General features: G+C 44.0%; 1 protein-coding gene and 1 long non-coding RNA gene across 2 annotated transcripts in view; one reads left to right on the top strand and one right to left on the bottom strand.

Annotated features, from left to right (window-relative positions):
* The window catches only part of LOC120991592, a 29417-nt gene extending 18301 nt beyond the window's left edge, over nucleotides 1–11116 (top strand). The window contains exon 3 of the long non-coding RNA XR_005776730.1: nucleotides 11001–11116. This is a non-coding gene — a long non-coding RNA (uncharacterized LOC120991592). The remainder of the gene's footprint in view (nucleotides 1–11000) is intronic.
* LOC120991591 (sodium/iodide cotransporter-like) overlaps nucleotides 1–16450 on the bottom strand; it is a 49195-nt gene extending 32745 nt beyond the window's left edge. Inside the window, exon 1 of the mRNA XM_040420372.1 lies at nucleotides 16370–16450. Coding sequence (XP_040276306.1) covers nucleotides 16370–16441 — 72 coding nt within the window. The 5' untranslated portion in view covers nucleotides 16442–16450. The remainder of the gene's footprint in view (nucleotides 1–16369) is intronic.
* Between the last annotated feature and the right edge of the window lie 899 nt (nucleotides 16451–17349).

Below are 17349 nucleotides of genomic sequence, written 5' to 3'. Positions count from 1 at the left end.
TACATTTTTTGGTCACCTTACATCACTAAAAGTGCAACACCAAGCAATCTAAAAAGGCGTATACCCCCAAAATAGTACCAATCTAACCATCACCTCATCCCTCAAAAAATTAAGACAATCTCCCAAAAAATAAAAAAAACTATGGCTCAAATTATGGAGACACTAAAACATAGTTTTTTTGGTTTTAAAAATGCTGTTATTGTGTAAAACTTAAGTAAATAGAAAAAGTATACGTATTAGGTATTGCCGTGTCCGTAACAACCTGCTCTATAAAAATACCACATCAACTAACTAGAGATGTCGCGAACATAAAATTTTCCGTTCGCAAACGGCGAACGCGGATTTGGGCAAATGTTCGCGAGCCGGGGGAACCGCCATTGACTTCAATGGGCAGGCGAATTTTAAAACCCACAGGGACTCTTTCTGGCTACAATAGTGATGGAAAAGTTGTTTCAAGGGGACTAACACCTGGACTGTGGCATGCCGGAGGGGGATCCATGGCAAAACGCCCATGGAAAATTACGTAGTTGACGCAGAGTCGGGTTTTAATCCATAAAGGGCATAAATCACCTAACATTCCTAAATTGTTTGGAATAACGTGCTTTAAAACATCAGGTATGATGTTGTATCGATCAGGTAGTGTAACGGTTACGCCCGCTTCACAGTGACAGACCAAACTCCCTGTTTAATGCACCGCAAACAACCGCAAACAGTCCATTTGCACAACCGCAAACTCCCCATTTGCACAAGGTTGGATACCAAGCTAGCACCATATGGAGAGGAAAGAAGCCACTGAGGTTTATGAACAGAGGGAGGCTGAACACATCAATACACAGGGGCAATTTGAAAATGTTAAAATCACAAATAGATTTGAGACACTGGCAACACCACATTTTTTAGATTTCACTCCCCCGCATCACAAAGCACGAACGAGGAGCACACGCACTCCCACCCCACCACGACAGGAGATAAAGAAACACAAGCACAAGACCCAGGGCTATGTACACGATTACAACTTGAGGGAGCGTCCGAGGGATTATGCACAGGGCAGAGGGAACTATCAAACACACAGACAGGAGCACAGGCATTATCAGAACACAGCACATCACTACACACCAGTAATGAACAGGTCACAAAGACACGAGCACAACGAACAATTCGGAGAGGATGACATGCACATAAGAAGAAAACACAAGAATCAACAGTAGCAACCACCAATGTAATAAACATCAGTGACACTATACTCAGACATCCAGGTGCAGCTTCTCAACAAGGGTCTAAAGTTTGCCCCCACAAATCCTATGGATAAGTTCGCCACATACATAGGAGTGGAGAAGTTCATCAGACGTTTATGTCTTAAGAAATATTTCCTAAAAAATCACATCAACAGAGAGGGGGATATGGAAGGAAATATAAGCAAATATCTACACACAGATTTGAAGGCTAGATCCAAAAAATTTCCGAGGTAGGAGATTAGTAGTGAAATGGCCACATTTAGGAACAATGTGGAGCGTGATTTGAGGAGAATTAAAAGCCGTAGGGTTAATACAAACCTGAACAAAGAAGAAATCAAGGCTATTAAATCACTGCAAGAGGCAAATGATATCACAATCAGGCCAGCCAATAAGGGCGGGCTGTTGTGATACTCAATACGGTAGATTACCTGCAAGAATGCCACAGACAGTTAGGATCAGAAAATACCTATCAAAAACTAAAAGGAGACCCGACAGAGGAGTACTACAATATTCTGAAGAATTATTGTGCTAGGGGAGCACAAGCGGGTTTTCTTTCTGATCAGGAAGCTAGATTTATCCTGGACACTGAGAGGAGGATTCCGATGTTCTATTGTGTCCCCAAGATCCACAAAAACCTGGAAGCACCCCCAGGCCGCCCAATAGTGTCAGGTATCCAGTCCATATCATGTAACTTGTCTAAGTACATTGATCAATGACTTCAACCGTATGTCAAACGAGTGCCATCTTACATTCGGGATACTACCGACATTATTAAAACACTGGAGAATGTCAAATGGGTGGATGGATGGATCTTGGGGACACTGGATGTTGGATCCCTTTATACAGTGATTGAGCACACAAAGGGGATACAGGCATTATATGAACAACTGTTGGGAGACCATTGGCTTGAAACAACAATTGCTGGAAAGAGACTACCCAGTCCAGATCATTGATAAATCATTAGAGAAAGTTAAAACGATGGAAAGAAAATAATTCTTTGCAGCTGGTCCGCTACAACCACGAGATGAAATTGAGGATTATCCTTCCATTTAGTTCTCAGTGTAGGGTGATGGAAAGGAGCATTCGGAAACATTGGGGACATTTGCTTAATGACAAGATAATTGGCCCTCTTTTGAGTGATGTACCGAAAATTACGTACACGAGGGCTAATAATTTAGCAGGCAAAATAGCCCCGACCGTGAAAGTTAGGAAGGACAACCCACAACAAAAAAATAGCAATTGGTTAACAGTAAATGGGTTCTTCAAGTGTGGTAGATGCGCGAATTGTAGAATTCCTAAAAAAAACAACAGTAGTATCTACAGTAAACTCATTTAGCTTAGAAATACAAGAATGCCTGACCTGCGATTCTACTGATGTCATATATTTGCTACAATGTGGGTGCAGGAAACAATATATAGGCAGAACAAAAAGAACGCTCAAAAAGAGGGTAGCGGAACATGTGGCAAATATCAGGAAAGGTTTAGAAACACACTCCCTATCCAAACACTTTAAAATTCAACACAATTGTGACCCAACTGGCCTTAAATTCACGGCCATAGAAAGGGTCAAGAAAGTATGGAGAGGGGGCAACCATATTGCACACATGTCAAGACAGGAATCCCGCAGAATCTTTGAGTATGACACTATTATTCCCAGGGGCCTTAACGCCGAGATGGAGGTGTTTGGGTTTTTGTGAATATTGGGGGGGTTGTCCGGTGGGCATGGGACATCGCAGTCTGGCCGACTATCGACACTGATCGCCCCTCCCTGCTGGACGGCTCCTACCTATCTACAACAACAACAACTTCAGTCAAAACTTGTATTTCACTAGTGAGTTCTGATGAACATTGTATAGGGCTAGGTTATGACCAATAGATTACTAAATCGCATATAAAACGCAATCTATATTGATGCGTTTTTGATGCGGTTCCCTTTGGCATGATAGCCTGATCTTGTAGACTACAAAACCGCATATAGGGCGCAATTCACATTGATGCGTCTTTCATGCGGTTTCCTTCAAAATGATTCCTAGACCTTGCAGTCTTCTCTATAAACCATTTTTATTGTGGAGAAATGTATAGGGGAAGTAATATTTATGATTATAATTCTCATTTAAGTATATTTTAACTGTGAAGTATGATACAAAGAAGGAACAATCCAATCCATTCCTCATATTAGGATAAGCACTAAAAAGTGGGATTGTGGGTAAGAAAATTCCATTTATAAGGAGTGAGAATCCACTCACTCGGTTGGCCACTGAGGAAGGGGCGTAAGACCCTGAAACGCGTCTGGCAATACAGAGTGAGCGTGGATTTACAGAAAAACAAAGGAAGCCTGACATCCAAAGGAGACAAATGTACGAGATTTCTGTTCGGCATAGAACCGGAGTACGAGTCGCACAACAGTGACGTCAGTTCAGCGTTTAGTCGGCACCCTAGACAACCAGGTCACGTGGGACGCCACGCTAGGCCGAGTACACCATGTGGGACGCTGCGAGTGTACGGCCACCTGGGAAGCCAGCGCTGCGGTCAGGCAGCCAAGAGGGACAAGACCGAGCTCACACTGGGACACTACAAGCTGCGAGAGACTGTAAGTAACCGGAGTGTCAGTCTCACCAATAACTTGCACATACTTGTGAACGCTTATAGTACCGGACATTGGTACTGGGTATATAATTACCATTACTGCTCCATCAGGATTTGGCCATAGTGCCAGTGCTATACCACCGCTAGTGTTCTAACAGAATTGGCCATAGTGCCACTACTATATCAGAATCTGATTGGGACGTTTGGTCATAGTGCCATCACTACATCAGCACTATACGTCATTAGGAGTCTGATTGGGACATTATTTGCACTATAAATATTAGCACATTGAATTGGAATATTGTTGCCGCATTGACCCACAATTAGAGATTATTGTGTAGGATTGCTGCATACGTGTTATGTGCGTTTTATGTATGTTTTATATTAATTTTAAGGGTGTGTTTTTAAAGTATTAAAATACTATTATACCATCCATCTAGTGTTTCCCTTTTGAGTGTGCCCCCTCATTTTTGTCCCATTCCTTGTCCTCACTGACGTCATTGAAGGTCTCTTCCTCCACCCAGCCACGTACAACACCAAGGGTCCCCAAAAGGTGACAACAAGCCCCCTGGGACGCCTGCTGTGGTTGGTCTTCCACCTCCTCAAAGCCACCTTCCTCCTCTGACTCCTATTCTTCAGACTCCTCTCTCTGCGTTGCCTCTCTCTGCGTTATTATAAGGTGTGTTAAGTAGTACTATTCCTATCAGTTTAATCCCTGTTACGTCCCCTATCAGGGGACATGTATATGGCATTGATTTTAGGGACGGGGAGATGGAAAAAGATGCTTGGTCGGTCCTCCTACTTCAAATTTGGGGCACTGCGCGTGCAATCTTATGTGCCGCCATATAGTTGTGGTGTGTTATGTTGTTCTATTCTTATCAGTTTGATCCCTGTTACGTCCCCTATCAGGGGACGTGTATATGGCATCGATTTTAGGAACGGGGAGATGGAAAAAGATGCTTGGTCGGTCCTCCTACTTCAAATTTGGGGCACTGCGCGTGCAATCTAATGTGCCGCCAGATAGTTGTGGTGTGTTATGTTGTTCTATTCTTATCAGGTTAATCCCTGTTACGTCCCCTATCAGGGGACGTGTATATGGCATTGATTTTAGGAACGGGGAGATGGAAAAAGATGCTTGGTCGGTCCTCCTACTTCAAATTTGGGGCACTGCGCGTGCAATCTAATGTGCAGCCAGATAGTTGTGGTGTGTTATGTTGTTCTATTCTTATTAGTTTAATCCCTGTTACGTCCCCCTGGAACGCCTCAGACTCCACCAGCTTGTATGGTAAAAGCTGGCGGGCTAAGAGTTCAGACAAGCCAGCTGTCAGACGCAGGGCAAGGGGGTGACTTTGTGACATTGGCTTCTTACGCTCAAACATGTCCTTGACAGACACCTGACTGTGGGCAGATGAGCAGGAACTGCTCAAGGCGAGAGACGGAGTGGCGGATGGTTGAGAGGCGGCAAGGAGGACAGCAGTGGTTGATGTGGCTTAAGATGCTGTACAAGGATGGCGGCTTTGAGTTTGTGTGCTGCTTGTACTCATGTGTTGATCCCATAGGCGTTTGTGATGTGCGATCATGTGCCTTCGAAAAAGCAGTTGTACCTAGGTGGGTGATGGACTTCCCACGACTCAGTTTATTTTGGCACAGGTTGCAAATGGCATCGCTGTTGTCAGAGGCAGACACACAAAAAAAATGCCACACTGCTGAGCTCTGCAATGACGGCATTCTGGTGGTGGCAACAGCATGCGTTGATTGGCGTGCTGTCTGGATGACGCCAGGTGCCGATGCATGCTGTCTGACTGTGTCACTAGCTCCTTGCGATGACCTCCCCCTGCTTCCAACTCGTCTCCTCCTCCTCTCTGTCTCCCCATCAGAACTTTCCCCCTGTTCTTCTTCTCTTCGAGCGGGCACCCACGTGACATCCACGGACACATCGTCATCATCTACCGCTTCACTTGTATCTGACAACTCGGCAAAGGAAGCAGCAGCGGGTACAACATCATCATCATCACACCGTACGTCCATGTATGTAATGCTGCCTGACTGAGACATATCCCTGTTATCTACATCCTCTGGCAATAATGGTTGCGCATCACTCATTTCTTCCAACTGATGTGTAAATAACTCCTCTGACAGATCAAGTGAAGCGGCTGTGGTGCTAGTGTTGGTGGTGGCAGCAGGCGAGTGGTAACTTGAGAGGTGCCCAAAGCTGAGCTGGAGGAGGATGGTGCGTCAAGGTTCCGAGCGGAAGCTGTAGAAGATTGGGTGTCCTGTGTTAGCCAGTCAACTATGTCCTCAGAACTTTTCGAGTTCAGGGTACATGGCCTCTGAACACTGGGCATTAGTCTAGGGCCAAACGGAATCACAGCACCACGACGGCCCCTGCGGGGTGGCCTGCCTCTGCCTGTCATTTTTTTTAGATTAGTTATTTTGTACTATGCGTGCAAGCTACTGTGACACAAGATATGAGTTGCGCTGAAGTGACACTATGCACTGCACTGGGCCTTAAACACACAAACACGTGTGTAACTGACTGCTATTTATTCAGCCAAAATTGTTTTTTATTCTTTAAATGGAATCGAATGTGACACCAGATATGAATGGCGCTGAAGTGACACTATGCACTGCACTGGGCCTTAAACACACAAACACGTGTGTGTAACTGACTGCTATTTATTCAGCCAAAATTGTTGTTTTTCTTTAAATGGAATCGAATGTGACACCAGATATGAATGGCGCTGAAGTGACACTATGCACTGCACTGGGCCTTAAACACACAAACACGTGTGTAACTGACTGCAATTTATTCAGCCAAAATTGTTTTTTTTATTTAAATGGAATCGAATGTGACACCAGATATGAATGGCGCTGAAGTGACACTATGCACTGCACTGGGCCTTAAACACACAAACACGTGTGTAAGTGACTGCTATTTATTCAGTCAAAATTTTTTTTTTTATTTAAATGGAATCGAATGTGACACCAGATATGAATGGCTCTAAAGTGACGCTATGCACTGCACTGGGCCTTAAACACACAAACACGTGTGTAACTGACTGCTATTTATTCAGCCAAAATTGTTGTTTTTCTTTAAATGGAATCGAATCTGACACCAGATATGAATGGCGCTGAAGTGACGCTATGCACTGCACTGGGCCTTAAACACACAAACACGTGTGTAACTGACTGCTATTTATTCAGTCAAAATTGTTGTTTTTCTTTAAATGGAATCGAATGTGACACCAGATATGAATGGCGCTGAAGTGACACTATGCACTGCACTGGGCCTTAAACACACAAACACGTGTGTAACTGACTGCTATTTATTCAGCCAAAATTGTTGTTTTTCTTTAAATGGAATCGAATGTGACACCAGATATGAGTTGCGCTGGTGACACTATGCACTTGCAGGGCTGTGAGCCTGACACACACGCTGGCAGGCAGGCAACTGCAATTTGATTACACAGGAAAAAAAAAAAAAGCAGACTGATGTTCTAGCCCTAAAAAGGGCTTTTTGGGGTGCTGTCCTTACAGCAGAAATCAGATGAGTCCTTCAGGACTGCAGTGGACACTGAATACACTTGCCTAGCTATCGATTTCCCTATTAAATCAGCAGCAGCTACATTGTCCCTCCTCTCACTAAGAATGCAGCTTCCGAATGAATCTAAAATGGATGCTGTCCAGGAGGTGGGAGGGTCTGGGAGGGAGGGTCTGCTGCTGATTGGCTGGAATGTGTCTGCTGACTGTGAGGTACAGGGTCAAAGTTTACTCAATGATGATGTATAGGGGGCGGACCGAACATCGCATATGTTCGCATAGACATCTCTACACCTAACCCCTCAGGTGAACACCGTAAAAAATAAAAGCGGTGTCAAAAAGCCATTTTTTGGTCACCTTACATCACAAAAAGTGTAATAGCAAGCGATCAAAAAGTCATATGCACCCCAAAACAGCGCCAATCAAACCGTCATCTCTGCCAGAAAAAAATTATACCCTACCTAAGACAATCGCCAAAAAACTGAAAAAACTATGACTCTCAGAATATGGAGACACTAAAACATGATTATTTTTTGGTTTGTTTCAAAAATGATATTATTGTGTAAAACTTACATAAATAAAAATAAGTAGACATATTAGGTATCGCCACGTCCGTAAGAACCTGCTCTATAAAAACATCACATGATATAACCCCTCATGTGAATAACGTAAAAAAAAACTGTCAAAAAAGCCTTTTTTTGTCACCTTACTTCACAAAAAGTGTAATAGCAAGCGATCAAAAAGTCATACGCACCACAAAATAGTGCCAATCAAACCGTCATCTCATCTTGCAAAAATTATACCCTACCTAAGACAATCGCCCAAAAACTGAAAAAACTATGGCTCTCAAACTATGGAGACACTAAAACATGATTTTTTTTGTTTCAAAAATGATAGTGTAAAACTTACATAAATAAAAAAAGACATATTAGGTATCGCCGCGTCCATAAGAACCTGCTCTATAAAAATATCACATGACCTAACCCCTCAGGTAAATACCGTAAAAAAATAAATAAAAACGGTATAAAAAAAAAGGGATTTTTTTTGTCACCTTACATCACAAAAAGTGTAATAGCAAGTGATCAAAAAGTCATATGCACCGTATAATAGAACCAATCAAACCGTCATCTCATCCCCAAAAAAATTAGCCTCTACACAAGACAGTCGCCCAAAAAATAAATAAAACTACGGCTTTCAGAATGTGGAGACACTAAAAAATCTTTTTTTTTTTTTAAAAATGCTTTGTTATATAAAACTGAAACAAACAACAAAAAAATACCATATTTGGTATTGTCTCTTCCGTAACAACATGCTCTATAAAAATACCACATGATATAACCTGTCAGATGAATATTGTAAATAGCAAAAAATTAAAATGGTGCCAAAACAGCTATTTTTTGTTACCTTGCTTTACAAAAAGTGTAATATAGAGCAACCAAAAATCATATGTACCCTAAAATATGGGTGTATCAGAGGGTTCAAATGGGACATGGTGTCAAAAAACCAGTCCAGCAAAATCTGCCTTCCAAAAACCATATGGCGTTCCTTTCCTACTGCGCCCTACCGTGTGCCCGTACAGCATTTTACGACCACATATGGAGTGTTTCTGTAAACTACAGAATCAGGGCCATAAATATTGAGTTTTGTTTGGCTGTTAATCCTTGCTTTGTAACTGGAAAAATGGATTAAAATGGAAAATCTGCCAAAAAAGTGAAATTCTGAAATGTAATTCTTGTGGAACACCTAAAGGGTTAACAAAGTTTGTAAAATTAGTTTTGTATACCTTGAGGGGTGTAGTTTCTAAAATGGGGTCACTTTTTTGGAGCATAAAATTATCCCAGTGAAATCTGCTTTTCAAAAACCATATGGTGTTCCTTTCCTTCTGTGCAATGCCGTGTGCCCGTACAGCAGTTTACGACCACATATGGGGTGTTTCTGTAAACTACAGAATCAGGGCAATAAATATTGAGTTTTTTTGGCTGTTAACCCTTGCTTTGTTAGTGGCAAAAAAATTATTAAAATGGAAAATCTGACAAAAAAAATCGAAATTCTGAAATTTCATCTCCATTTTCCATTAATTCTTGTGGAACATCTAAAGGGTAAACAAAGTTTGTAAAATCTGTTTTGAATATCTTGAGGGGTGTAGTTTCTAAAATTGGGTCATTTTTGGGTGGTTTCTATTATGTAAGCCTCACAAAGTGACTTCAGACCTGAACTGGTCCTTAAAAAGTGGGTTTTGGAAATTTTCTGAACAATTTCAAGATTTGCTTCTAAACCTTCTAACGTCCCCAAAAAATGGCATTCACAAAATGATCCAAACATGTAGTAGACATATGGGAAATGTAAAGTAATAACTATTTTTCGAGGTGTTAATATCTATTATGAAATTAGAGATATTGAAATTTGGAAATTTTTTAAAATTTTGGGTAAATTTGGTATTTTTTCATAAATAAAAATACATTTTTTGGACTCAATTTTACCACTGTCATGAAGTACAATATGTGACGAGAAAACTATCTCAGAATGGCCTGGATAAGTAAAAGCATTTTAAAGTTATAACCACATAAATTAAAACATGTCAGATTTGCAAAAAATGGCCTGGTCCTTCAGGTGAAATATGGCAGGGTCCTTAAGGGGTTAAACTATTAAAGCAAAGAGAGAAAATTACAAGAACATAGATTTTTTTTAAACGGTGACAACTTTACTAGTATACATATATAAAGTACTGTATATTTATTATTATTTTTTTTTTATATACTGATAGTCCATTCCATTAAAATGCACTGTCTATATAGAAATGTCCTGTAGGCATATATTTATAAAACGTGAAATGTATTATCTTTATAATTATACATATAATTTTAATATGAAGTTGGCTACTTCCTAAGCAAGAGCGTATGGTTAAAGGGCTGTACCCATCTCATATATTGGTGGCATGTCGCTAGGATATGCCACCAAAGTCAGACAGAGACAAGTCCCACATCTGGGACCTGCTCCTGTCTCCAGAATGAGACCCCCAAATTGAAGGAGAGCACACCACATGCACGCATGCTCTCCCTTCACTTCTAGGGGAGTTCAGAAAATTGCAAACTCCGTTATTTTTGTAAGTCCCATAGAAGTAAATAGAAATAGCATTGTGCATGCATGGCCACCTCTCCATTCACTACTAAGAGATTGCCAGAATTAACCAAGCCGGTGCTTGGCTGTTTTCAGACCTCCCATAGTGGTGAATGGAGGGTAGCCACACTTGCGCAATGACCTCTCCTTTACTTTAGGAGCCCGTTCTGGAAAAAGAAGTGGGTCCCAAAAGTGGGACCCACATCTATCTGACATTGGTTGCACATACTAGCGATAAGCCACCAATGTCTGAGATGGGAATACCCCTTTAATGAATACCTACATTAAATATCACATTCACTAATTACCTCATGGGGGCCTCGAGTCTCTCTCCATGGCAGACGTTGAGAGAGATAATGTCAAGTAATTGTATTCCACCTGCCAGATACTTTTACTTTCAGGGAGATACTATAAGCTGTTTGTTGGAGGTATCTGGCAGCACTTTCCCACTCACAACTTGTGCATGCTCAGGGGGATCAGGAGTGTTCTCTTAAATGGATGGCTGGCTAAACGAGCCAATAGAACAAGTGTAAAGGCCGATTTATTGGCCTGCATTTGTGGGAGGGGTGTAGCTGCCTTTATATCCGGCATACACCCCTCCCTCAATGAACGTCTCGTCTTCGTTTCTACCTACCACACGTGGAGGCAGGTGACGGCGGCGTTTCCTGGCTCACGAGTCTGCGATCAAAGGTGAGTATGCTGCCTCATCCAGCAGCCATATCCACGTAGTCCGGCCCGCGGTGTCTCGGCTCCCCAAGGTGAGGGGGAGCACCACCGCACTGGAACGATCGTCAAGGAAGCTACATGCGGATCCCCACGCGGCCATTCGTCGTAGGGTTACAGGGGACAGCGTGTTCCCAACTCCGGCGCAGCGGTAAAGTCTTGCACGGGCCGCCGTGCAGTTAGATAGGAAGGTAGAGGAGCAGAGCTGGAGCAGGCTCGGTGGTCTATCAGTCAGGTCTGCCTGCTCCAGCTCAGTGCACAGGTCACCCACTTTGTAGTTTGTCAGCAGGCTTCTCTTTAAGTTGTAGCATGTTTTGTCATATTTTCCGGAAAAGAAAAAAAAAAAAAGGGGGGAGAGAGGCTGAGGGTGTTTGTGTAGGTTAATCAGGTTTTACTCTCAGTTTGGTACTATATTATAGCATGGTTTTATGCCGTATGACTCTTTGTGCTAGGCTTAGTCGTACACGCAGCGCAGCGTTTGTTCCGCTCAGTTTAGCCATTTTTTGGTTTTCCGCATTACTATTGTAATGTTTTAATTCCTGTTTACGCTTGTACACTGGTGTTTCATGATTTGACGTTCATTTCTAGGTCCGTGCTTCCCTTTTCTCAAGTGTCGCCAGAGTTTTCTTTCAGATCAGGGTGTGCTATTTGTCTTCCTATCGCAGCCGTCAGTCTTCAAGGCTAATCCAGTTCGGGTAAGCATTTGGTGTCCATGTGTGTGCGATAATTTCAGGGTGGCGGTTCCTTGTTCTGTCCTGATGTCTTCCTTTATCCATCTCACTCTCGGTTCACACGTAATGTCCACCAGGGTTGATCAGCACAGGGGGTTACACAAGTTCACAGTCCCAAGTCCATGACACTGTTGTATGCTGTTTTCCGTAGTTGTGATGTCACGCGCTTCAGACATCGTTGAAGCTTCCGTGGACGAAAATGTCACCGGCATGTCGGAAGGGGGCAGTATACCGTCCTTGCGCTCTTGGACTATCTCTAGACTAACGTCAGAGCTTTCCAGGAGGGGTATCCCTTTCCCGGCTACCGCCAAAAAGGCCGAATTGTACCGACTGCTAACAGGCTCAGTGGGCCCACGTCAAGATGAGGTTCCTGTGGCTACAATGCAGACGTCTCTTGATCAATTGCACGTCATGTTAAATAATCTCACATTAACCGTTAATAGTTTCCAGGCTAGGTTGGAAGCTATGGAATCTTGCAGCTCTGTCGTCCCGGTTTCACCTCCAGACGTGCCTGTGGCTTCGACGTCAGCAGCAGATCCCCTTCGTGCAACGACGTCTGTGCCGGTACTCACTCCCGCCCATTTTGTCCCGACGAACATCAGAAAGGACATTCTTGAGGGTAGGGATGTTAACCTCGCTTCTCTGTTAATTGCCACCAGGGATATTTCTAACAATAAGGTTATTGCCTGTGGTGAGGTATCTGTTGTATTGAGGGGTCGTGATCAGAGACTGAACCGCAAATTGACAATCCCTGAATTTGTCATGGCCTTCAGCCTGTACAGAGATGTTGTTTGTTCTGTCAGACCCGACAGAAGGGAGGAGCTTGACTTATATCTGTTTAGAGTCACGGAGTTGGGGTATAAGTATGGTGGTAATTCATTTTATGATTACCACTGTTCTTTTTCCGCCAAGGCCGCCTCGGCTCTCTCGCGGTTTCAGTTTGTAACAAACTGGGCAAGTTTAGATACCGAGCTGTTTTGTAGACACTTCGCTGGTCTTAAAGCACCATTTTCCACAGAGTGGTGTCACAAGTCTGCTGCCGGTTTTCAGACTCGGCCTGTTGTATACCTGGGTAAGGCTCAGATTTGCAACAACAATAATTTTGCTGTATGTAATTTCAGCCAATGTCATTTGTTGCACATCTGTACTAACTGTTTTAGGGCACATCCTAAGGTTTCCTGTACATTAAAATCAATCAAAGCCTATATGAGTGTCATCAATATTGATTGCCTTCGGTGGTATCTGCTAGGGCATCCCGATCCCAATTTTGTGGAGTTTTTGTCATCAGGTTTTTCTGTAGGTTTTCACACCGGGTTGGTTTCATTGCCAGAATCTACTTACGAGTGTAAAAAGTCAGCTGGTAGAAAGCCCAGCGCAGTAGATGCGTTGATTAAAGCTGAGTTGGACAAAGATTTCCTCATCGGTCCCTTTAAAACCTCCCCTTTTCAGCAGTGGCGAGTCAGCCCGGTTGGGGTAGTCACAGGCAAATTCAGCAAGAAAGAGAGACTCATCATTGATTTGTCAGCCCCGCATGGGTCCCATGTTGCTAGTCTCAACTCCCTCATCCCATCGGAGGAGGTTAGCATGAAGTATTCCTCCATTGACCAAGCCATAGCTATTAGGATATATCCGACGCCTTTAAGCTTCTCCTGATCATGCTGGCCCTCTGGCAGTGGCATGGTATTAAGTGGAGAGACCAGTATTACTTCTCTTCGAAGCTCACGTTTGGCTCTAAAAGCAGCCCGTGGCTATTCGATCAGTTGGCACAGGCCCTCCATTGGGTGTTAGAGAACAAGGTACAGTGTGAGCATGTCATCCATTATTTAGACAACTTCTTGCTGATAGAGAGGCCAGGAGTTGCCCTAGTAGGTCTCAAGAAGCTTCTGGATTGTTTCTCTCGGTTAGACGTCCCAGTGTCTCCTAAGAAGGTTGAGGGTCCGTCCACTGTCATCACCTTCCTGGGCATTGTTTTAGACTCTCAGAACATGCTAGCGAAGTTACCCACAGATAAACTGGTCAGGATCAGGGAAGTGATACACAGGTTCACGGTTACTACTGTGACCACTAAGGCCGAATTACAATCACTGTTGGGCATGCTGAACTTTGCCATGCTTATAATCCCACAAGGCAGGTCATTCGTTTCTCGTCTATTGACACTCCTCCCCTCAGCACCTTGTCAGGGCAGCCCGATGCACTTAGACAGTCTGGCTCTAGCGGATCTTCACATGTAGGATCACTTTCTCCACCAGTGGAATGGAATTTCCCTTTTTTTTCCCGCAATATGTAGTATTTCTCCTGTAATTTTTTCTGATGCAGCTGCAAGTTCAGGGTTTGCAGCCATTTTTGGCACCCATTGGTTGGCAGGCGAGTGGCGAGTCGAGGTCAGAAGAATCCCGGGTTTCTTGCAGACCTCAGCACTATTTGAGTTGTATCCCATTGTCGCGGCCGCCCGTGTTTGGCGTAGCAATTGGTCTAATTGCTCAGTTTTGTTTGTAACAGATAACGCAGCTGTTATCGATATTTTAACCAGCGGTTTGTCTAAGTCCTTACATATTATGAGTCTCCTGAGGCGTCTAGTATAACTTTCATTGATACATCATTTCCATTTCAGTTGTGCACACTTGCCTGGTACACAAAACATGGCAGCGGATGCCTTGTCACAAGCTAATACCTCCCTTTTCTTTCAGATCATGCCAGAAGCGGACATCACAGGTGCCATGATTCCTCCGCACGAGTCACTAGTCCTGGTCTAACTGAAAACCTAGCTACTGCTCACACGTTGCTTGCTAAATCTCTCTCACCTAATACGGCCAGGGCTTACCACACAGGGTGGAACGCATATTGTAGGTTCCAGGAGCGGTTCCCTCAGGGGCAGTCCAGCTTTGTACAATATGTTCTTGCCTTCATAGGGTTTTGTCACTCTGAGTTGAAGTTATCCCATAATACGGTTAGGTCTTACCTAGCAGGGGTTCAGCACTTTCTGGCTGTGAGCTACCCGAATCGGGGTTCATTATTCTCTGTCCACGCTGTTAAGGCCACTTTGAGGGGTCTGGGTAAATGTAACGTAAGAGGACGGGTCTGTAGACAAGCCATTTCAGGTCAGGTTTTCCGTGATCTCTCTGACGCCTTAGACAAGGGTCCTTATGGTTTCCTCCTTAGCCTAGTGCTCAAAGCTGCTATTTATTTAGCCTTTTATGGGTTTTTGAGACCTGGTAAGTTCACGAGCTCCTCCAACAGCAGTAAGTTCGTATTAATTAGCCAACTGGTTCCGAGTGTTGAGGGTTTCTCTTTACTATTGCCAGTGTCGAAAACGTCACAGGTGGGTCCCCCGACTCAGGTGTCATGTTTCCCCACAGTACACCGTTGGTGCCCCGTCCGTGTACTCCATCACCGTCCGTGTACTCCATCAGTTACTGGCGGCATTAGATGGTCTTGGGCCGAGTAGTCCATTATTGCCTTTCGGCCAGTCGCCTCTCACAACCCACCACTTTGTGTCCCATATACGCCCTCTGTTGACCAGCTTAGGTGTGGATCCAGCTTCGGTGTCGGGTCATTCCTTCCGCATGGGGGCTGCATCCGCAGCTTCAAAAAATCAGGTGCCGGCGCACGTCATCCAAAAGTTAGGTCGCTGGCGGTCATCGTGTTTTAGCAGGTATATTCCTCATCTTAAGGTCGAAATGTCGCTTGCTTTTCAGTATCTGGTTCTGTAATTTTGTGTTATAATAAAGGAAATCCTGTTTTTGCCCTCTATTCAGGCGTCCCTACATCGCCGCGGTTACGGCATAATACTAGCCGCTTTAGAGTTAAGGGGGCCGTAGATGGGGTCAGTTCCTTCTCGCCATCATTAACCACGACCACAAGTGTAAAGGCCGATTTATTGGCCTGCATTTGTGGGAGGGGTGTAGCTGCCTTTATATCTGGCATACACCCCTCCCTCAATGAACGTCTCGCCTTCGTTTCCCCCTCCCACCCTCCCTTTCATATTACTACTCTTAAGGGGATGCCCTCTATTCAGGCGTCCCTACATCGCCGCGGTTACGGCATAATTCTAGCCGCTTTAGAGTTAAGGGGGCCGTAGATGGGGTCAGTTTCTTCTTGCCATCATTAACCACGACCACAAATAAAGTTATCAATACTGGCTCTGCGTCTCACATCCAAACATATTTGGTTTGGATTTTAAATATTCAGATATTACAAAATTGTTAGTTACTAAAGAGCAGTTCCAGTCTGCAGGACCAAGCATATCCATACATTACATAGACAGCTTATTGATTTTAATGGAAAGTGTGTAATACTTCATTTCACCTGTGGTGGTGCTACAGGAAAATTCTTCCAGGATCCCCCTCAGCCTGCCATCTTGATCTGCTCTAATAATACAATATATACATGGATTTTTTTTACAATGTAACTTTAAATACAGTAGAACAACAGACATACAGGAGTGTTGCATGAAGACGTGAACATTCCCAGCATAAAGGCCCCAAGCAATGGGCCACTGATCACTCCCATCACTGTAAATGAGCCCTGTATAAGTGAGAAAGATAAATTAACAGTCAGGATCATGAAATCAATGGTTAGGGAGTTATGCTATTACCCCCAGTTTAGTATACTGGTACCTGTAGGACTCCACCTCCTAGGAGTGATGATAAGGCAGCTACTATAATACACAAGGACCCATAGAGCACGGCTGAGAAAGAAAAGACAGGATCAGTCATTCATATTTATCAGCAGTGGAAGCTTGTTACAATTATCTGTGGGCAGAGTTAAACAGAGACCCCAAATTTACCACAGAGTCAATTTTTTTTCCATAAAATCACTCTTGAGCTGCTCGAGCCCAGTGTTGGGTCCTGCTGATCATGAATGGTCAGCTCCCTCAACCATCCTGCGGATGACTGATAGTTTTCTTCCTATTCTGTGTTTCGGAGAAAGCTGTCATTTAGTGAGGGGAGGGAAGTGCACCTTGCAGCTCATAAATATTAAAGGAAACCTGTCACCAGGATTTTGTGCATAGAGCTGGGGACATGGGCTGCTAGATGGCCACTAGCACATCTGCAATACCCAGTCCCCATAGCTCTCTGCGCTTTTATTGTGTTATAAAACCGTTTTGATCAATATGCAAATGAACCTGATATGTGTCCTGTATCCGGAGAGGAGTCAAGCGGAAAGGATCCCAGCACCGCCCCGCGTCCTCCAAATCTCCTCCTTGCTGGCTGACATCACAGAGCTGGAGCGCCAGCTGGAGCGCCAGCTGGAGCGCATGCGTAGTTCGTTCCCTGTGCTGATGCCAGCACAGGGAATGAACATGATGCCGACACTGCGCACGCGCTAGCTCGCACATCGCGAGATTTCGGCGCTCCAGCGGCCAACTAGCAGCCCATGTCCCCAGCTCTATGCACAAAATCCTGGTGACAGGTTCC

Source organism: Bufo bufo, chromosome 2 (assembly GCF_905171765.1).
Source record: "Bufo bufo chromosome 2, aBufBuf1.1, whole genome shotgun sequence".
Taxonomy (NCBI): Eukaryota; Metazoa; Chordata; class Amphibia; order Anura; family Bufonidae; genus Bufo; species Bufo bufo.
The sequence above is the reverse complement of the archived record's forward strand: the minus strand, read 5'-3'. Positions and strand labels throughout refer to the sequence as shown.